General features: G+C 36.6%; 1 protein-coding gene across 3 annotated transcripts in view; it reads right to left on the bottom strand.

The window, feature by feature from the left end:
• Positions 1-23,999, bottom strand: part of BCAT1 (branched chain amino acid transaminase 1) — a 94,932-nt gene that overhangs the window by 44,314 nt on the left and 26,619 nt on the right. For all 3 annotated transcript variants that reach the window (XM_074194242.1, XM_074194243.1, XM_074194244.1), the window contains exons 3-5: positions 13,418-13,618; positions 5,887-5,997; positions 545-664 (exon numbers count right to left, since the gene is read on the bottom strand). In XM_074194242.1, the coding sequence (XP_074050343.1) occupies positions 545-664; positions 5,887-5,997; positions 13,418-13,618 (432 nt within the window). The remainder of the gene's footprint in view (positions 1-544; positions 665-5,886; positions 5,998-13,417; positions 13,619-23,999) is intronic.

The raw sequence follows: 23,999 nt of genomic DNA, 5'->3' as shown, positions 1-23,999 counted from the left end.
TATGCAACTTACTCCCTGACATATACACACACATAATATTCCCCCAAACAATATTATCTGTCCTTCATTCTTTTTTCTTTTTTTAGGTTTTTGCAAGGCAAATGGGGTTAAGTGGCTTGCCCAAGGCCACACAGCTAGGTAATTATTAAGTGTCTGAGACCAGATTTGAACCCAGGTACTCCTGACTCCAGGGCCGGTGCTTTATCCACTGCACCACCTAGCTGCCCCCTGTCCTTCATTCTTACAGAAGACCATGACCATGACCATCAGAGAGGTGATGCCATGACAAATATATGAATTGGATTTGAGTGAGGGGGCTGTGCTAAGTCACCAGCCTCACTTTCTCCTCCAAAGCCATCTGGTTCCAGTGGCCAGATATGAATCAAGATGACTGCAGATGACCTGGATATTGGGAAATCAGAGTTATGTGACTTGCCCAAAGTCACACTTCCCAAACACACACAGACACACAAACATACACACACACACACACACACACACACACACACACACACACACACCTCCCCAAACACTTGAGGCATACCTCAGTTCCAATAAGGGTAGGGCGAACATAGAGGCTAGCTGATGTTGAGTATGGAACCCATTCCTTATCCAATTTCACAAGTTCTTGTATGCATTTTAAAAGTTCTTTCTTGTCAAATCCCTAAAATGATGAGAAAACAAATAAGGTCACAAGGAAAAAAGATCAGAATTTTCTCACACACATTCTCACAAGCATTATTAAGTTAAATTGAGACATTGAGTAAAATAATGGAGTTAAAAAGACAAAATAACAGCAATAACAACAAAACACAGATCCTGATAGTAAGGAATTTGCATTTGACTAGGAGAAAATTTCATATATGTATATATATATACATATATATATACATATATATTACACATACATGAAAATATATGAAAAAAACACAAAATAGCTCAGGGGAATGTTTAGTACTAATAGATTTGGGAAGTAATTATCTAGACTGTAGGAGCTACTCTCCTGTTTCCAGGAAATTATGAAATAATAATAATAATACCTTAGACATATATTGCATTTAAAAAACTATCTTATGGGCGGCTAGGTGGCGTGGGTTGGCTAGGTGGTGTAGTGGATAAAGCACTGGCCCTGGAGTCAGGAGTACCTGGGTTCAAATCCGGTCTCAGACACTTAATAATTACCTAGCTGTGTGGCCTTGGGCAAGACACTTAACTCCATTTGCCTTGCAAAAAACTATCTTTGAAAAACTTCTACAAAATAGAAAATAAAAATATTCTTATTCCCATTTTACAGCTGTGGAACAGGGGCTCAAAGAAGTTGGATCTTACTCATAGATACATGGCTAGCCTGTGAATAAGCTGAGACACACTCCATGATCCTTTCCAGGAGTTATTCACTTTTTTGCATATTGTGAACCTCTTGAGTTTCTAGTGAATTCTATGGATTCCTTCACAGAATAATGTTTTTAAATTAAATTAAACTACAAAGAACACTGATTGAAGTTATATGAAGTTATCAAAATATGAAAAAAAAAGTTCATAGCCCTAAGTTGAGAACTCCTGCCTTAGCCCAACCTGGCTCCTCAATAAAAGAGATAGAACTATAAAAGCCTTAAACCAGAAACAATATTTTTATACTCTGTATTTTCAGCCTTAAAAATCACCACAAATTGACTCTTTCCAATTCCCTGTGGTAATGTTTAGTGCAATCATCATAGCCTGGAATAGAACTCCCCCCCACACCCAGTTGGCTCAGATGTATGTTATTACCCTCCATGTTCCCAGATGACAGCTGCCTTATGGCAACATGATTTCACTTCTGTGGAAAGGCTCTAAGCTTTAAAAGTCCTGCTTTAAGAAACTGTAATTATCTCTTTGAGATGAACAAGCCTAAAAAAAATGAGCACTCTACAAAATGGAGCATTAAGATATTTAAAACAAAAATCAAAGCAAGAACTCGAATTCCTTCACAATATGGGAAGCATTTATGCTCTAACTTACATGTTATGGCCATATTACTTTAAAGAAATAAGGAACTGAGGCAGAGACTTGGAAAATACCTCTCTGCCTCCACCTTGGAATACCAGATTTTACAGGCAGATTTTAGAAGGAAGGCACAAGGTTAGAAGAAACAAAATTAGCACCATCATGTGAGAATTTTCCCGGGAGGAAAAAATAAAGATTTCCTTCACTTTTATGAATCCTAACCCTTTAAATCCCAAATTAAAAGAACATATTATGATTTTCTCCTTATAATAATCCATCCTAATTAGAGTCTGATTTTGAAGTGCAATTCAGAATCATGAAATAGAAAACAGTATATTTATTTAGTAAGGAACTATTGGGAATATAAAGAATTATAAAGAATAAAAAGAATCATTTACTGAATCTTTTTGTGCCTCGTTGAAAGCTGTATCCTGCAAAAAAAATTCAGAAAATTCATCCCATAAGAAAATGAGACTAAAAAATTGGAATATTCAGTTTAAAGAGTATTATTTTATTGATTTTGAATCAAAGAATAAAGGCATTTGCTTAAAATTGTTATACGGGTCCAATTTGGGATTTTGGAGTGTATTAAATGGATTACTGATCTCTTAGTTTGCAAAATCTTGGTTTGTAATATATTGGCTATGATGCAATGACTTCATTCTAAGAAGATTCTCTTTTCTACAATAACTTGTAATCCTTACCTTAGCCTATTCTGTTAAAAGATACAAGCTTTCCCATACAAACCTACAAGAGTATCAGCAATTTAGGGGTCAACCCTCTGTTTTCTTGTATCCATTGCTGACATTGCTCAAACTCTCAACACATTTGTATTCTGAATTCTTCCAGAAATAATTATCATAATATTTTAGTGTTATCACATATTTTCCACAAATCTTAAAACTACTTTCACAAATAAACCGATCAAAATATCCTTTCCATGAATCTTAAACTATTTTATAGAATTCCACTCATCTTATAAGGATGTATTTTTTATTTTATTTTATTTGAATTATAAAGAGTTTATTTATTTTGAGTTTTACAATTCTTCCCCTAATCTTACTTCCCTCCCCCCTCCCCCCCACAGAAGGCAATTTGCCAATCTTTAAATTATTTCCATGGTATACACTGATCCAAATTGAATGTGATGAGAGAGAAAAATCATATCTTTAAGGAAGAAACATAAAGTATAAGAAATAGCAACATCAGACAATAAGATATCAGGTTTTTTTCCCCTAAATTAAAGGTAATAGTCCTTGGTCTTTGTTCAAACTCTACAGTTCTTTCTCTGGATACAAATGGTATTCTCCATTGCAGACAGCCCCAAATTGTCCCTGATTATTGCACTGAAGGAATGAATGAGTCCATCAAGGTTGATCATCACCACCATGTTGCTGTTAGGGTATACAGTGTTTTTCTGGTTCTGCTCATCTAACTCAGCATCAATTCATGCAAATCCCTCCAGGCTTCCCTGAATTCCCATCCCTCCTGGTTTCTTATAGAACAATAGTGTTCCATGACATACATATACCAGTTTGCTAAGCCATTCCCCAATTGAAGAACATTTACTTGATTTCCAATTCTTTGCCACCACAAACAGGGCTGCTATGAATATTTTTGTACAAGTGATGTTTTTACCATTTTTCATCATCTCTTCAGGGTATAGACCCAGTAGTGGTATTGCTGGATCAAAGGGTATGCACATTTTTGTTGCCCTTTGGGCATAGTTCCAAACTGCTCTCCAGAATGGTTGGATGAGTTCACAGTTCCACCAACAATGTAATAGTATCCCAGATTTCCCACAACTCTTCCAACAATGATCATTATCATAAGGATGTATTCTTTTCCTTTCTCTTTTCCTGTTACTTTAAACTAACTTCTCTATAAACATGTCCCCTTATAATAGAATGTAAACTCCTTGAGGGCAGGAAGTGCTTCATTTTTGTCTTTGCTGTACAAATGCCTGGCATTTTTTTTTTGCTGATTTCACTAATCTAATTTTTTCCTTTTGAAACTCCTCCATCGTTCATACTGGCTCCTACTCTGCAAGATTTAGAGTCACATTTAGGGTCACATTGGCCAATTAACAAATGCCTGCTAAATTAAAATGAGTGGAATAATTATCTGACACATAAAAACATAATTTTCCAAAGAATCAAGAAGCATTTCTTTAATAGGCTTTTTCTATATGCCAAACACATGATTTATTCTTGGAATTTGAATCAAAAAGTAAGAGAATCCATACTCTTCATGGAGTTTGCATGGGGGGGGGTAATTATTGAGGTAATTATTAAGCATCTGAGGCTAGATTTGAACTCAGTTCCTCCTGACTCCCGGGCTGGTGCTCTATCCACTACACCACCTAGCTGCCCCTAGAGTTTGCACTTTAATGAGCAACAAGTAATATATCTATGTATAAAGAATAAGCACAAAGAGAATTCACATAAAGTAGTAAATCTGAAGTCCCAGATACATTTACTTTCCAATTTCACAATATTACTCAGAGCTCCCATGCAGTCTTGAAGGCAAAGATTAGAAACTGATAAATGAAGTTTTCTTGTTTGGATCAACTACGCTTTGGTTTTCTCAAGAAGTGTGCTAAACTAAATTAATCAGGATTTTGAATAGATCTTACTGATAAATCTAAGAAATTCTTAATTATAAGAAGAGTCCATTTCTGCCAGTTTGCCATCAAGGCAGACCATTGCCTTAGATATGGTCAAGATGTCTTATAATTAATTCAGCATACTAGTAAAAAATTAGCCTAGGTTCCAATATATCTATCAGTTCATTTTAAAATGTCTCACTCTACCCAAAGTTTAAAAAAAATAGCAAGATTTCTATTGTACATAGTAATCAATATCCTGAAAAAGCATTTACATTTTCTGAGCATCATATTTTTTTCTTTTCAATACTATAATTTAAACATATTTAAAAGTATTTCTTTTGGATTTAAATTCATTTCTTTCTTATATAAGAATATAATATGTTAGAGTTTGAAGGAAGCTTACAGGTCATTGAATTAACCACCTTTTTTTTATTGGTAAAATTATGTGTAAGGCTAAATGGTTTATCCAAGATCAACCATATCTATTAAATGATTGAGCTGGTTCTCCCCCCTCATTCACTCTCATGAATCTCCACACATAGAAACACAAATATTAATCACTAAGAGAAAAGAACAAGATGTGTGATTTCAGTGGTGTAGGGAACTACCAAAGGAGGAAACTCCATCCCACAATGCTAGTAACTACTTTATTTGAAACTAAGAGTCCTAGCAAGCTGTCTAGACTTCAAAGTGTCTAAGGGAAACTAGAGGACACTTGCATATTTGATTCCTCCCAATCCCTTTCTTTTCATTATAATTCTAGACTAAAATCATTGTCTGTCTGCCAAATCCTTCTACATTTGTGATACTCTAGACTATGTAGAATTGTTTGTTTTATTTTTGCTATTGTTTTTTAAACTACCTTTTAAAACTAAAAGGAAATATGAAAACTTGCCCAATTCTTTTCCAGTTAAGGAAAAAATAAGAATTTTGACTATTAAAAGAGTAGAAAGTAAGTCTCTCAAGGCAATAAGAGACTGATTTAGACTTGCCTGCTGTGACAAAAAGTCATGACTTGAACTCATGCCTCCTTCCTCTGAGACTAGTTTATTATCCACTAAGTTATATTGCCTCTTACTGTACACTTACCAAATAAATTTACCACCTGAATGTTTTTAGCTGTCACTTTTTGAGAAGAAAGCAGGCAAGAAACAACATCCAAACTATTTAGAATCACTTTTGCTACTTTATTACAATGACCCATTTCATCGAACTTCATAGAAGTTTATTTCAAATAGAGGGCTGAGAACTCCCTAAATAAAAAAGGAACACAAACTGCTTGACTTACGTACAGGCAAAGTTATTCTTGTGGCAGATCGAAGCATCCTGTCCATGTTGAGATCTGGTCGAAACAGACGGATTTTTTCATCTACTCCTCGGTATGCCTTCATTCCTTCAAATAACTGGAGGTTAAAGACAATTGAAAAATCTATTACCAATGAAGACTTGTAAAAAAGAGCAGTTGATATCAATGAACTGCTTAGTCCAAGTTTCATGTTTCCCGCCTTAAAGAGACAACAATTATATCTGTCTGTTGTTCAGTCAGTCCAAACATCTCTTACTCTTCATTACCCCATTTGGAGTTTTCTTGTCAAAGACATTGGAGTGGTTCCTCATCTCATTTTACAGATGAAGACAGAGACAGGCAGAATTAGGTGACTTGCCCAGAGTCACACAGCTGGTTAAGGCCAGATCTGAAATTCAGGTCTTCCTGACTCCAGACCAGGCACAGCAGGTTCCACTGTACCAGTTAGCTGCCTGTTATATCAAAGCATAGTTATATCTAAGCATGTCTAAGGTCAATAAAAACTGGTACAGGAAAGTCACTATTTTTCCCATCAAATTCAAGGATCTAAATAGTCATTCCATCTCTTACCTAGGTTCTCTGTTTTTCCTTCCTGTCTATTGATGCTTTAATACTACAGATTCAAAGATGCAATGCAACAATGAACTAATTTTTATCAATAAATATATTTTTGAACTACATGCAAAGATAGTTTTCAACAATCATTTTTTGTAAGATTTTGAGTCACATTTTTCTCCTTCTCTCCCTCCTCCTTCTGACAGAGAGCAATCTAATATAGGTTATACATGCATAACTATAATGAACATTTTTTATTTATCATGTTGTGAAAGAGAATCAGAACAAAAAAAAGGAAAAAAAGCCATGAGAGGTGAAAAAAACCATAACACAATTTTAAAAATTGAAAGCAGTAAGCTTTGGTCTGCATAGAGACACCATAGTTCCTTCTCTGGATTTGGATGTTATTTTCCATCAAAAGTCCTTTCAAATTCTATTTTATTATTATACTGCTGAAAAGAGCAAGTATAACATAGCTGATCATCACCCCCAGGTTGCTATTATTATGTACAATGTTCTTCTGGTTCTGCTCGTTTCACTCAACATCAGTTCATGCAAATCTTTCCAGGCTTTTCTGAAGTCCCACCCCTGATGATTTCTTAGAGAACAATTAAGTCTCTATCACAAAATGACCATGTACTCAGTGCCCACTACAAGTCATACTACAATGCTAGGTGGTGGAAAGATAGAAGAAAGGTCTCAAGTAGCAAGGAACGGAGAGAAAGGGACCTGAGAAGGCACCTAGTTCAAACCACTCACTTTATAGATGATAACTGAGATTCAGAGAGTTTGTGACCCTTCCCATGATACAGATAATAAGGGATTGAAGAAAGATTTGATCAAATTTATCCTGACACCAGATAATGGGTTTTGCCCACTATGTTATGCTAACTCCATTCATGAGTAGGCCTAATAAAGGGAAGAAGGTGATTTAACTTGATAATTTGGATATTAATAGTACTGATAGGAAAGATTACGCTAAAACTGTTCGTCAAAATGAAATTCAGGTCTCTGCACTGGCTGTGCCACATTCTTGAATTTTATTCTCTCCTAATCTCTGTACTTAGCACTATAGCTCTCAGGTCTCTACCAGTATGCTCCCATTTATAAAAACTGAGCCACTCACATTGATGACATTTTAGATCTTCAAATAACCATTGACTAGCACTCTATTAAATGGAGAGGGAGAGAGAATATGTATGTGTGTGTGTGTATATATATATATATATATATATATGTATATATATATACATATGTGTGTATAGATATATATGTATATATAAAATCTTTTGACAGAATATGACCCTCATCAATGTGTTTTCAAAAGACATTTAATCAAACAGCATAATAAAAGAAGTGACAAGAAGACTACTTTGTGTACATATGCTCTCTTACTGATTACAACATAGTAGGAAAAATTATGAAGAGAAAACAGTTAACCAAAAAATATTGAGGATAAACATATAAGAAATACATGTCTTAGAAACACACATAAAGAGGTACATTACAGGAAGATATTGACCATGACATATATGTAGAGAAGATATACATAAAGGATGTATGTAGACAAGGAATATGAGCTGCCAAGACAAATCATATATTTGATTGCTATAGTTTGTAATATCCTTAGTAATATAATCATACTACTCTTACCTGCATTTTCCTGGGTACTATGTCTTTAATATACATTGGATTCATCATCTCTTCTGGGCTTTGATCTACTGAGGGATATTGGGCATTTCAATTGGATTTATAGCTTCTCTTTATGAGCTTCTGGATTTCATCTCTTCAGACTACCTAATAAGCAGCTTGCTAGGGTACAGTGACTAAAAATATGTCACTATGAGCCAAAATATACAACTTGGAGTCTGGGAAACAAAAGATGGGGGTGGGCAGAGTGCTCTTGAACTAAGATAAATATTTCCTTTTGATTGCCTTTCTTTTTGATTTTGGGTGATATAATTTCAAACAGAGAAGGGAAATGTGTTGTGAGATCACAAAGCTGCTTTCAAGTTTTATTTTTTTCTTTCTCTGGAATAGGTATAGCTTATAATTCTCTGGAATAGGTATAGCTTATAATTAAGTGATGTGTTGCAATATATTTTATATATAATGTAATTTAAAGACAGATTTGTGATAAAGGTCTCTTGCTGTGTTGACTTGGAATTGCTGCAGGTCTGACTCACAAAAGAGCTATGAATATTTCTGTTAAAGAAGAAATATTCCCTACCAGCTAAAGTTTAATACAAAAGCAGAAAATGGCAATGTCTATTAATTGCAACCAGCAATTAATCCAGCCTCAAACACTTGACATTCACTAGCTATGTGACCTTGGGCAAGTCACTTAACCCTAACTGACTCATATCCAGGGCCATCTTCAGTCATCCTGATTCATAGCTGGACACTGGACCCAGATATCTCTGGAGGAGAAAGTGAGACTGGTGACTTAGCATGGCACCCCCTCACTCAAATCCAATTCATGTGCTTGTCATGGCAACACCTCCCCGATGTTATGGTCTTCAAGAAAAGGACAAACGGAATCATCATCATCATCATTATATGCACCAACTTAGGAAATAAAGAATTGTTCCAACTCTGAAACAGTCATTGTTATACACGGTGTGCAGATAATGAACATTCTCCAGTACCATGGATAATAACAGTACATGGTGAGGAATAAGATATAAGATGACTGGAAAGGTAGGAAAAAGTCACAATGTAAAGAGCGTAAGATGCAAAACAGAACAGATTTTATATTTGATACTAAAGACAACAGAAGACATTTGAATTTATTAAGCAGGAGTTGATATAGGTTTATCTGTGCTTTAGGAAGATCATTCTGGCTGCTGAGGTAGTCTGAATTGTGGTGAGGGACTTGAGGCAAGGAGAACAATCAGAAACCTATCACAATTGCATAGGTATAAAGTAATGAGGTAAAGCAAGGTGAAGGCAATGTCAGAAGAAAGAAATGGAAGTGTTTTAAAGATTTTACAAAGATAGAATCAACAGGATTTGGCAACAAATTGCAAATTACAAATGAGAAAGAGTGAGAAGTCAAAGGTGATGCCTGGGTTGCAAGTCTGCATAACTGGGAAGATACTATGCCAACAACAGTAATAGGTAAGTTAGGAAGAGGGAAGGGTTTGGTAGGAAAAAATAATGAGTTCTGGTTTTCAACATGTTGAGTTTAAAGTATGCAAAAGATACGCAATTTAAGATATCTAATAGATAGCTAGAGATGGGAAAATGGAAGGGAGGAGAGTGGATATATATAGATCCAACAACTATCACCAGAGAGATGGTGATAGAATCCTTGGTTGCTGAGGAGATTCCCCAAGTGAAATGGCATGGAAGGAAGAGAATAGGGTTCAGAACAGAGCCCTGTGGGATACTCCATAGTTAGAAGATATAACCTGGATGAAGACCAGCAAAGGATACTGAGAAAGAACTGTCAGATAAGTAGAACCAGCAAAGAGCAATGTCACTTTACAAAGAAATTTTCCTCAGAACAATGCTGCATTATTGGTTGTACAATATTAGATCCCCATCTTACAAATGAGGAAACAGTTAAGTTCAGACAGAGGAGCCAGGATTTGAATTCCAGTTTTCTGAATCCAAAGCGGGTATTCTTTTCACTATACCATGATTCCCTTCAAAGAGTATGATCTCAACATTTTGGAGTTCAGTAAATCCACTGATTGATCTTCTTCAAAAAGAAGGACACACATCAATAATAGCAATAACATAACAACAACACCAATAACAACAATTGGCAACCAGTAGAATATATATAAAACTTTTTAAAAAGTAAATTTCTCTAATTCCTCACTAGTCCTCTGCTAACTTTCAACATACAAAATTGGAGGAAAGAATTCAAAATTTATATATTAAAGAGGGAATATGAAAAGACAACAAACTGAAGAATTACAAATGTGTCTTTTTTCTGGAAGGTAAAGTGCAAAGAGAATGTCAATCCAAATTTAAACAAGTAGCTAAAGTTGTATTCCAACAGTTTAAAAAAGTACAAAACTCAGTGTCTGACTAGAGTATGACTCAAGTCAGCAATTTTTTATAACTTTTAAGTATGAAACATTTATTAAATAAGAAGGTAAATGTAATAATCATAACATTATGAAGAAGGCCATAGCAGAAATACTAAAAGTATAACAGTCCACTTATAAACCTGGAACACAGTCTTCTACCAATATGCTCAGTGACCTTGGGGGAAGAGAGGTGACATGCTTATAGAGATCTAACCCAGAGACACATGAATAGTAAAGCCTATGTGCTTGAGGTAACTTAAAACTCTAGATGTATGCCTGTATACCAGTGGTCTCTCAGAGAAGAATGTAAAGTCACTTTCCTTGTATCCAGTTTGGAACTAGAGAATTGGACTGGGAAAATCTGCATACCAAATTTGATCTAAAAAATGTTGCCTTGCAATATATTTAGCCTGGTAAATAAGAAACAGAAAAGGAAGGAATAAAAATAGTATTTACTATTTGCCTACTGTGTCTCAGATACTGTGCTAAATAATTAATGAATATAATCTCATTTGAATCTCACAGAAACCCTGATTTCTGGTACTATTATCACACTCATTTTACAATTGTGGAAACTGAAGTAGACAAAGGTGAAGTAATTTGTCCTAGCTCGTATAGCTAATAGTTGTCTAAGATCAAATTTGAACTCAGGTTATGAGACAGAAAAAAAGGAGATTGACTAACTTGGGTCCATAAAGATTTAATTTATATAGAAGGCAATCTATCATGACTGTAGAAGACTCAAGATTATTAATAGAGAACAGATTCATTTATACTTATAGCTTCAAGAGGAACTGGATAAATTACAGTATTTAGAGAACATGAGTAAATGTCCGTATATGCATATATACAAATACTCATACACATACACAGCCTGCTCAAAGGAATATGCCTAAACAGAAAATTCAAAGCTTTAGTATTTCTTACAAAGGACTCATTTCTAAAATATACAAAGAACTGTGTCAAATTTAAAAAAAAAAAAAGACAAGCCATTCCCCAATTGAAAAATAGTCAAAGGATATGCAAAGGCAATTTATAGATGAGGAAATCAAAGCAATCCATAGTCATATGAAAAAAATTGCTCTATATCACTAATTATTAGAGAAATGAAAATGAAAGCATCTCTGAGGTACCACCTCACACCTCTCAGATTGGCCGATATGACCAGAAAGGACAATGATCAATGTTGGAAGGAATGTGGGAAATCTGGGACACTAATACATTGTTGGTGGAACTGTGAACTCATCCAACCTTTCTGGAGAGCAATTTGGAATTATGTCCAAAGGACAACAAAAATGTGCATACCCTTTGATCCAGCAATACCACTAACTGGGTCTATACCCTGAAGAGATGATGAAAAAGGGTAAAAACATCATTTGCACAAAAATATTCATAGCAGCTCTATTTGTGGTGGCAAAGAATTGGAAATTGAGTAAAGGTTCATCAGTTGGGTAATAGATTAATAAACTGTGGTATATGCATGTGATGGAACACTATTGTTCTATTAGAAACCAGGAGGGATGGGAATCCAGGAAAGCCTGGAAGGATATGCATGAACCGATGCTGAGCAGAACCAGAAGAGCATTGTACATCCTAACAGCAACATGGGAATGATAATTAACCTTAATGGACTTACTCATTCCAACAGGGCAACAATTAGGGACAATTTTGGGGTATCTGCAAAGGAGAATGCCATCTGTATCCTGAGAAAGAATTCCGGAGTTTCAACAAAAACCAAAGACTATTATCTTTAATTTAAAAAATTTTATCTATTATGTAATTTTGCTCTATCTCATACTTTATGTTTCTTCCTTAAAGATATGATTTCTCTCTCATCACATTCAACTTAGATCACTGTATACCATGGAAACAATGTAAAGACTAACAGATTTCCTTCTGTGGGGATGGGGGGAGGGAAGCAAGATTAGGGGGAAAAATTGTAAAATTCAAAATAAATAAAATCTTTCTAAAAAAAGAAAAAAGCTAAACTGTGACCAACCATATAGTCATCACCCTTACAATATATATACATATATGTATATACTATTCCTACATTCTCTAGTCCTTTGAGCTTAAGGGGAGGTGGGGTAAGACCTCCTAAAAAGATAGCACCATCCCCTTTATTTGTAATTTAGGCACAATTTCAACATATAAGTAGAACATGAAATAGTTACAAAAATTCTATACATCATGAGTTTTCATAGAATTGTTGATAAAAGTGAAGTTTTAAGTCTTCCTTGAAAATTAAAATGAAACACAATCAGCAAAACTGAGCAGATCTCTATTTCAATAGAATTATTATTCCCCAAACCCCAAGAGGTTTCAAAAATATTTCTGACTCATCAATCCATAATATACAATCTGACTCACCAATTTTTCAGAGGAAATAATGTGTGAAAACATAATACACACAAATACATACACAAACACACACACAACTATGTCATAATGAGATGGGGAGAAAAAAATTTCCTTTCTTAAACCTTTATGAATATAGACTTATAAATTTATGTCTGAAGACATTAAATTAAATGCCTCTTTCCACATTCAAAACTATAAATGTTATTACAAGTCATAAACGTATCCAATTCACTTTGAAATGCAACCATACTATTTGATTCTGATTTTTTTCCAAAGGAGTAACAGACTGAAAGGCTAAATATGTAAAATGATAAGTACTCACTTTGGGTTAGGTAAATTTCTCTATGAAATTAGCTTTCAATTATTCTTTCAGTTACCATTTACAAAGTATACAATTATCTAAAGAATATGTAAGGACTTCCTCCTTAATCTGTCTGTTAAAAAAAGACATTAAGTGAAAATGAAATTAAAAAAAAAAACATTGCACAAATAGTTTTAGGATATGAATGCAATGCATTGAAAATAAAGATAAAGATTCATAAGGGCAATATTACTTACTTCCACTGCATAGTGAAGGGCTGATGAGCCAGGATGCAATGACAGGTTCTCGAGAGGCTTAATTTGAGGCTTTTCCCATCCAAATTTCAAAGACCATTCCACTATCAACATGTGATCCGTGAAAACAGTCCCAAATACAAGATTATTTGGGTCTGGCTTTTCTTTTAAAATGGTGGCTCGGGTGATGATTAGATCTTTAGCCTAAAAGGAAAAAATCCATCAGATATGTACCCAGTCTAAGCAAACTTGATATTTTAAAAGAGGAGTTTATAATCCAGCTAAAGGATATGAGATACATAACTGATGCAGTATAAATGCTTTGTGCATATGGATTTATATAAAGTTCTACTTCAGCATATCATCATAGAATAATTCCAGAAGAGTATAAATTATGGGTAAAAAAACACAATTAATAAATTTTATTTAATTTATAAATTTAAAAAGTTTGTTCAACAGGTAATGATTTTTAATCCACAACTATTTGACAACTATTTGCAATTACTAACGGAGATAACTATATCAATAAAGTTATGACACAAGAAACATTGAGTAAAATAGTAAGAAAAATTGAATCTGTTTTCTGAGGACAAGCCTAGATAGTTATGTAGAAATTCAAGTTTAGTATAGTCCTCAGGATTAATTATTTGGCCATGGTAAATGAGGAAGGTGTCATTTTCCTCCATTAAAAATTGAGTAAGATTCCAGCAGGGGGCAGAGCCAAGATGGCGACAAGAGAGGATTCTCTTTTAGGCGCTCTCTCATAAACTTATAAAATAAGGACTCTAACTAAATTTTTGAGAGACAGAACCCACAGAGGGACCCAGTGAGGCAGTTCTCCTACTCAAGGTAACTTGGAAAATTGCAGAAAGGCTCTGCTCCCCAGGGTTGGAGGGGCAGCCACCAGAGGGGTGGCTCTCCAGGGTGGGAGGGGCGGCCATCAGAGAGGTGGCCCTCCAGAGCAAGGGAGCTTCAACCTCCCAGAGGCAGCCCCAGGGCACTGGGAGCCACAGCTCACAGCAGCGGAGGAGTTTCCTGAGCTACGCCCCGGGGAGCACCGAGCACAACTTGAGGGAACAGCAGGGGACCTCTGCCAGAGCGAGCACATGAAGCCCAGCCCACAAGGCACACAGCAAGCAATGGCCACCACAGCCCAGATCCAGGAAACAGAAGCAGGCAGAGTGGGTAAGCAGGAGCCCCCAGGGCATGAGCCCATTGAACTTAGGGAGCTGAGTGAAGAGGGACTGCAGAGCTCTGTCCTCTGTCCCTGGAACAGGACACTGGAGTTCTGACCACATTCAGATCCTGATTACAGTCTAGGCCCCCCCATAGAATAGCAGGGCCCCCCCACCTCAGCCCCATGGCAGAGGGAGGGGGGCGCTTATGGTCAGTCACAGACCAGAAGGGAAGACAGAGCCTCATGCACTGAGAACCTTGTGGGAGTGTGCCAAAAGCTCAGGAAGCACCCCCAAAAACAGGCTTAGGCTGGGAAAATGAGCAAGCAGAGAAAAAACAGGAACACAATTGAGAAATAGTTTGCCTGTGAGCTGAAGAAGGATCAAAAACACTCAGTCTGAAGATGAGGAAGCACAAGCTCCTACATCTAAAGACTCCAAGAAAAAACAGAAATTGGGCTCAGGCTATGACAGAGCTCAAAAAAGACATTGAAAATCAAATGAGGGAGTTAGAAGAAAAACTGGGAAAAGAAATGAGAGACATGCAGGAAAAACATGAAAATGAAGTCAACAGCCTAGTGAAGGAAATCCAAAAAAATGCTGAAGAAAATAGCATGCTAAAAACCAGCTTAGGTCAAATGGATAAAACTGTTCAAAAAGTTATTGAGGAGAAGAATGCTTTAAAAAGCAGAATTGGCCAGATGGAAAAGGAAATAAGAAAGCTCTCTGAGGAAAACAAATCCTTCAGACAAAGAATAGAACCAGGGAGATTGCTGAAGACTCAATACTTCAAAACCAAAATAATGAAAAATTAGAAGAAAATGTGAAACATCTCATTGAAAAAAACAACTGATATAGAAAACAGAAAGATAATTTAAAAATTATTGGAATACCTGAAGGTCATGATCAGGAAAAGAACCTTGAAGAATTACTACAGGAAAATTGCCTAGATATCCTAGAAGCAGAGGGCAAAATAGAAATGGAGAGAATCCACTGATCCCCCCCAAGAAAGAGATCCCAAAAAACCAAACCCTAGGAATATTATAGCCAAGTTCCAGAACCCCCAAGTCAAAGAGAAAATATTGCAAGCAGCCAGAAGGACACAATTCAAATACTGTGGAGCTGCAGTCAAGATCTCACAGGACTTAGCAGCAACTACATTGAAAGCTCATAGGGCTTGGAATATAATATACCGGAAGGCAAAAGAGCTTAGAATGCAACTGAGAATCAACTACCCAGCAAAAATGAATGTCCTCTTCCAGGGAAAAAGATGGACTTTCAATGAACCAGGGGAATTTCAAATGTTCCTGTTGGAATGGCCAGAGCTGAAACAGAAGGTTTGATCTTCAAACACAGAACTCAGGTGAAGCATAGAGATTGGAGAAGGGAAAAATATGAGGGACTTAATGATGATGAACTGCATGTATTCCTGTATAGAAAAATGACACTGATAATACTCATATGAACCTTCTCAATTAACAGAGCAGGTAGAAGGAGATTTTATAGATGAAGCACAGGAGAAAGCTGAATTTGAAGATAAAATATGGTGTAAAAAATGGAGTCAATAGAAAAAAGGGAAATGTAATGGGAGAAAGAAAAAGGAGAGGGGGAATAGGCCAAGATATTCATATAATAAGATTTTTCTTTATTACAATGAGCTACTGCAATGATATGGAAGGGGGAAAGGCAAGGGGGAATGAGGGAATCTTCGCTCTCATCAGAGGTGGCTAGGAGAGGAAACAGCATATATACTCAATGGGGTATAGACATCTGGAGTAAGAAGAGGGGGGACAGGGGGAAGGGGTGGGGATGTGAATGAAGGAGGAGAGGATGGACCATGGGGGAAGAGTGGTCAGATATAACACATTTTCTTTTTTTACTTCTTGCAAGGGGCTGGGATTGGAAAGCCTGTCCAGGACAGGTGGGGTAGATGCTGGGCCTAAGGGGTAGTATAGGGGCTCAAGGCCTCTTGACCCCAGGGCCAGGGATCTGTCTGCTGTGCCACTCAGCGACCCTACAGCAGAGTCAGAGTGAAAGGAGAGAGAAATTATAGTACATGGTAGTGGAGAAATATGAAAGGAGGGAATTGTGATCAGTAATGGCAACGGTGGAAAAATATGGAAGTAACTTTTGTGATGGACTAATCATAAAGAATGTGATCCACCTGCAACAGAGTTGGTGGTGTTGGAACACAGACTGAAGCACATTCATTATTATTATTGTTATTATTACTATTATTATTATGTGGGGGGGTAGGGAAAACGGGGCTGGCTGGCCTGCTTGGAGCCACACAGCAGGGTGATCATTGGGTGTCTAAGGCCAGATTTGGACCCGGGTGCTCCTGGCTCAAGGGCCAGTGCTCTGTCTGCCACCCAGCCGCCCCTACTATTATTACTATTTTATTATATTTTGGGTCTTTTTTTCTTTTTTTTTGGTTTTTGCAGGGCAGTGGGTTTGGGGTGGCTTGCATGTCACACAGCTGGGTGATTGTTGGGGGTACAGGACCAGATATGGGCTCGGGTACTCCTGGCTTCAGGGCTGGTGCTCTATCCACTGCCAACACCTGGCCATACCTACAATTATTACTATTTTTTTAATTTTAATTTTATTTTTTTCTCTCCCCTTTATTTTCTCGCTCAAGCGAGTCTATATTTTTTTGGGGGAGGGGGTATTTTGTTTACTCTTAAACAAGAATATTTTATTAATGTATAAAAAAACATTATTTGTACAAATGAGAATAAACAAATATTAAATTAAAAAAGAAAAAAAAGAAAAGAATAATAAAAAAAAGATTCCACCCCAGTTCCCTGTTATAACTCTGTGTGTGTGTCTTTCTGTTTAAACTTTAAAGTGTATTTTTTTTATAGCAGCCCTGTTTGTGGTGGCAAAGAATTGGAAATTAAGTGAATGTCCTTCAATTGGGGAATGGCTTAACAAACTATGGTATATGTATGTCATGGAACACTACTGTTCTATTAGAAATCAGCAGGGTTGGAGCAGCTAGGTGGCGCAGTGAATAGAATACTGGCCTTGGAGTCAGGAGTACCTAAGTTCAAATCCGACCCCAGACACTTAATAATTACCTAGCCATGTGGCCTTGGGCAAGCCACTTAACCCCATTTGCCTTGCAAATAAAAAACTATAAAGAAAACTACTGCTTTGTAATATAGTTTAAGATCTAGTATGGCTAGGCCACCTTGCTTCACATTTTGCCTCACTGAATCCCTTGATATCCCTTTTGTTCCTTGAGATGAATTTTGTTAATATTTTTCTGGCTCTATAAATTTGGGGAGAATTCATTCCTATAATGCAGAATAAGTAAATTAATTTAGATAGAATTATCATTTTTATTCTATTGGCTCAGTCTACTCATGAGCAATTAATATTTTTTCCAGTTGTTTAGATATGACTTTATTTGCATGAAAAGTGTTTTCTAATTGTGTTCTTGGGTTTGTTTTGGTAGTAGATTCCCAAGTATTTCATATTGCCTAATTATTTTAAGTGAAATTTCTCTATCTCACTACTGAACTTTATTGAAAATATTTAGAAATATTACTGATTTATGTGGGTTTATTTTGCATCCTGCAACTGCTCAAGTTGTTAATTATTTTAACTAGTTAATTAGTTGATTCTCTAATATTCTCTGGGTACATTATGTCATCTTCAATGATAATCTTGTTTCTTCTTTGAGTATTCTAATCATTTCAATTTATTTTTCATTGCTTGTCATGGATGGTGTTTCTAATACAAAATTGAATAATAGTGGTGATGATGATGATGATGATGATGATGATACTTGTCCTTCATTCTCAAAGACCATGACATCAGGGAAGAGATGCTATGACAAGCAAGTGAATTGGATTTGAGAGGTAGTGCTGTGCCAAGTGACCAGGTTTACTCTGTCCTGCAGAGGCCAGATATGAATCAGGATGACCTAAGATGGTCCTGGATGTGAGGCAATCAGGGTAAAGTGAATTAAGCTAGGGTTGAATATCTGAGGTAACATTTGAACTCAGGTCTTCCTGATTCTAAGGCTGGTACTCCATCCACTGCACTGTATCCTTGCTGAACCCTAATCTTATTGAGTTTTCTAAGCTTATCTCATCACAAATAAAGTTTGTTAATAGTTAGGGGTAGATACTACTTATCATTTTAAAAAATTTTCGGGGCTGCTAGGTAGCATAGTGGAGAAAGCACTGGCCCTGGAGTCAGGAGTACCTGGGCTCAAATCAGGTGTCAGACACTTAATAATTACCTAGCTGTGTGGCCTTGGGCAAGCCACTTAACCCCACTGCCTAGCAAAAAAAAAAAAAAAACCTTTCATTTATACCTATGCTTTCTAGTGTTTTAAGAGGAATGAATGTTTTGTCAAAAAATTTTTTTCCTACTTTACTGAGAAAAATCATGATTTCTGTTGATTTTCTTAATGATTTAAACAATTATGCTGATAGTATTTTCCTAAGATTGAACTAGTCCTTCATTCCTGATATAAATCACATTTGGTCAGAATTATTTTTGAGATAGGTTGCTATAATCACCTTGCTTCTGTTTTATTTAAAATTTTTGCAACTGTTCAGTAGAGAAATGGTACTGTAGTTTTCTTTCTTTGCTTTTACTCTTCCTGCTTTAGGTGGTATCACCATATATGTTTCAAAAAGGAATTTGATAGGATTCCTTATTTACCTACTTTTCCAAATAGTTTATAGAGTATTGGAATTCATTTTTCCATACATGTAAGGTAGAATCCAATAATGAATGGTGATTCTAGTGATTTTTTTTTCTTAAGGAGCTCATTGCTAGCTTGCTCAATGTCTATTTAAGCATTTCTATACTTAGCCTTTACACAGACACACATGGCAAGAATAGAGTTAGATTCAGTATAGATATGAGGGAGTATTTTATGATGAAAATGCCTATTCATTTTACATTTAACACAAGTCGGTGAACTGCAACTAGCCTTCAGACCAATTCTGAAATGAAACAGATGTCAAAAGTGCTGTTAGGGATAAAAGGGGGGGCTCTATCTTTACATAGTCACCAAAGTTTTCCTGTAATTAACTTTATCAGAGAAAAAACATGCAAAAATATTAATAATGACTCAAAACATAATGAGGAACTCAAAATCCCTTAGGAGAAAAAAAAAGCAAATACAAAACAATGAAAGCTCTTTAAGACTGAATGTTCATCTTAGGCAAGTGTTTGCCAATAAGTTACATAATAATAATGTTCTGTTAAACAATACCTGACTCTACTTTCATTTGTTAACTTACTTTTAAAGAATCATAATTATTGACCCTGCCAGAAATGTTTTTCCAATTCACTTCTTACTTAGAAATTTATCTAAAAATATATATTTTTAAATATAGGCCTTGCATTTCATAAAAAGTTTAATTTTCTCTTATCAATAGGTCAGTTTGCTATTCACCCTAAATGTAGTATTAAATTTTAAATTAACAATTATTTTTCTCCTTCCTAAATCTGTTCATTCCCCTCTATTGCTTTATTAATGTAAATCTAATCAGATCTTCTCAATGACAGTGGAAGGCAAATACTACAAGTATTAATACTGAATTCCTTCAATGGATCCAGCATCTCATATGTGTTCATATTCCTTTCATGATTGTGCTTTACAACCATGACTTCTCTGAAAATACTCCAAGTATTATCATTTAAGCTATTGACAAATATTTTTAAAAATTCTACTATGAGGCAAGCAGTGTGTTAGGTTTTCAAGATACAAATAAAAGATGAAAAAATATATTTTCACAAGGAAGGAAGGAAGGAAGGAATTTTATCTTATGTGTATACAATATATATTATTTAAGGTGAATAAATGCAAATATAAACAAAGTAGTTAAGCATAAAATACTTTAGAGGGAACAAGCTAGCATTGGGGAGGAACAGAAAAGACTTTATACAGAAGATGAGCTAATCTTAAAATTGGATTTAAGAAAGGAATACATTTCAGGCACGTTCAGCCAGTTCAAAGGCAGAGAAGAGAGATGTAATATTCTGGTGGGGAGGGGGGGAGGCGACAAAAAGAAGACTACTTTGAATGGAGCACAGAGCACAGGGAGGATCAATGTTCAATGCCCTGTAAAGTTAGTTTGGGGGCAAGGTTGGGATTTAAAAGTTTAACAGGGGAATTTATATTTTGTCCTAGAGGCAACAGGATGTCCTTGAAGTTAACTAAGAAGGGAATACCACAGTCAAATTATACTTAAAGAAAGTTTCCGGGGTGGCTAGGTGGCATAGTGGATAAAGCACCGGCCTTGGAGTCAGGAGTACCTGGGTTCAAATCCGGTCTCAGACACTTAATAATTACCTAGCTGTGTGGCCTTGGGCAAGCCACTTAACCCCATTTGCCTTGCAAAAACCTAAAAAAAAAAAAAAAGTTTCCTTGGCAAAATTCTAGGATGGACTAGAGTGATGGGAGACTGAAGGTAGGGAAACCAATTGAGAGACAGTGGCAGTGATAGGTGATGGGGAGGGTAGCTAAGCAGAGAAAATGGATTAGAAGTGAAAGATGTTGTGAAAGTAGATACAAGATTTGGTAATTGATTGGTTATGTGGAATAAAGGAGAAAGGAGAGAACTTAGGCACACAAAAATAGCGGCAGCTACAATTCAAATAAATGCAAGTCTAATGGTCTAAAGAACATATGGCACAATATCTACTTCAATATAGTAATAATAGGTGGAGCCAAAATGGCGGTGTGAAGGCAGCATTTCCCAGAAACTCCTTCCTCCAAAATTCCAAAAAAGCGAACAAATTATGACTCTAGTCTAAATTTAGAGGGACAGGACCCAAAGAAAAGCTGAGTGATACATTTTCCCTGTCCAAGATAACTTAGAAGTTCCATGGGAAAGGTGTGTTTCACCAACACTGGGGGTTGGGAAAAAACCACAGCCACTCAGCCCAGCCCAGACCAGGGATCATTGGCAACAGCTTGAAGGAGCAGTGAGAGAACTTTGCTACACCAGAATGAATGTGGAGTGAGGAGTACCAGCCTCAGAACCTGCAGTGAGAATCAGGGGAAATCAGTCTGTACCTCCAGAACACAGGCCACATACAGTAAAGGGTCAGGGGAGATGACAGAAAGCTCTCTGCTCTCCCTGGGGCAGGACTCCACTGTTTGCCCACTCAGATCCAGCTAGCAGTTTGGCCTTCAATACCAAGGTAGCAGGGCCCCTCCTCACAGCTCCAGGGCAGAGGAGAATGCCTGTGGTCATCTACATATCAAAGCACAGGGAAGAGAGCATATGCCCTTGGAGGAATAAAGGTCCCAGTGGGGTGTATCAAAAAAAAAAAAACCCCAAAGCCGGTGTCCCAATAATACTCAAAAGCTCAGGAAGCACCCCAAAACCAGGCACAGGCTGGAGAAATGAGTAAACAGAGAAAAAAGAGGAACACCATTGAGAAATACATTGTCTATGATTCCAAGAAGGATAAAACTATTCAATCTGAAGATGAGGAAGTACAAACTCCTGCATCTAAAGACTCCATGAAAAATGGAAGTTGAGCTCAGGCAGTGACAGAGCTCAAAAAAGATTTTGAAAATTAAGGGAAAAAGAAGAAAAATTGGGAAAAGAAATGAAAAAGATGCAGGAAAAACACAAAAATATCAGCAGCTTAGTCAAGGAAATCCAAAAAAATGCTGAAGAAAATAACATGTTAAAAACCAGCATAGGACAAATGGATAAAACAGTTCAAAAAGTTATTGATGGGTAGGGGCAGCTAGGTGGTGCAGTGGATATAGCATCAACCCTGGAGTCAGAAGTACCTGAGTTCAAATCCAGCCTCAGACACTTAATAATTACCTAGCTGTGTGACCTTGGGCAAGACACTTACCCCCATTTGCCTTGCAAAAACCTTAAAAAGAGGGGTGGCTAGTTGGCATAGTGGATAAAGCACAGGCCCTGGAGTCAGGAGTACCTGGGTTCAAATCTGGTCTCAGACACTTAATAATTACCTAGCTGTGTGGCCTTGGGCAAGCTACTTAACCTGGTTTGCCTTGCAAAAAACCTAAAAAAAAAAAAAACCTTAAAAAGTTATTGAGAAGAATGTTTTAAAAAAAAAGCAGATAAGAAAGTTCTCTGAGGAAAACATATCCTTCAGATGTAAAGTGGAGCTAAAGGAAGCTGATGGTTTTGCAAGAAGTCAAGACTCAATAGTTCAACACCAAAAGAATGAAAAATTAGAAGAAAATTTGAAATATCTCACTGAAAAAAACTGATCTGGAAAACAGAATCAGGAAAGATAATTTAAAAATTATTGGGATAGCTGAAAGTCATGATTAGGAAAAAAAGCCTTGACCTAATTTTTAAAGAATTCCTACAAGAAAATTGCCCTGATAATCTAGAAACAGAAGGCAAAATAGAAATTGAGAGAATCCACCAATCTCCCCTTTAAAGAGATCCCAAAAAAACAAACCCAAGGAATATTATAGCCAAGTTCCAGAACTCCCAAGTCAAAGAGGAAATACTACAAGCAGCCAGGATACAATTCAAATATTGTGGAGCTGCAGTCAGGATCACACAGGACTTAGCGGCAACTATATAAAGAGCTCATAAGGCTTGGAATATAATATTCCAGAAGGCAAAAGAGCTTGGAATGCAACCAAAAATCAACTACCCAGCAAAATGGAACATCCTCTTCCAGGGAAAAAGATGGACTTTCAATGAACCAGGGAAATTTCAAATGTTCCTGTTGAAATGACCAGAGTTGAGCAGAAGGTTTGACCTTCAAATACAGGACTCAGTTGAAGCAGAGAGAGCAGAGGAGAAGGAAAAATATGAGGGACTTAATGATGATGAACTGCATGTATTCCTGCAAAGAAAAAATGATACTGATAATACTCATATGAAATTTCTCATTTAATAGAGCAGGTAGAAGGAGTTTTTTTATAGGTGCAGCACAGGAGAGAGCTGAATCCAAAGATATAATATATTGTAAACATAGAATTAATGGCTAAACAGGAAATGCACTGGGAGTAAGAGAAAGGAGAGGTAGAATAGGCTAAGATATTTCATATAAAAGATAATTTTTTTTACAATGAGTTTTTGCAATGATATGGGAGGGGGGAAAGCAAGGGGGAATGAGGGAACCTTCACTCCCATCAGAAATGGCTCAGAGAGGAAAACAGCATATACACTCAATAGGATACAGACATCTAGAGTAAAAAGGAGAGAAGGGGAAAGGGGGAAGGGGGATGTAGGTGATAGAGGAGAGGGTAGATCATAGGAGAGAACAGTCAGATATAACATTTTCTTTTTTTACTTCTTGCAAGGGGCTAGGATTGGGTGGCCTGTCCAGGACCACAGGGCCAGGTGGTTGATGGGTCTCAGGGGTGGTATGTGGGCTCAGGGCCACTTGGCCCCAGGGCCGGTGATCAGTTCACTGTGCTACTC

The sequence above is a fragment of the Macrotis lagotis genome, chromosome 7 (assembly GCF_037893015.1).
Source record: "Macrotis lagotis isolate mMagLag1 chromosome 7, bilby.v1.9.chrom.fasta, whole genome shotgun sequence".
NCBI lineage: Eukaryota > Metazoa > Chordata > Mammalia > Peramelemorphia > Peramelidae > Macrotis > Macrotis lagotis.
The sequence above is the reverse complement of the archived record's forward strand: the minus strand, read 5'-3'. Positions and strand labels throughout refer to the sequence as shown.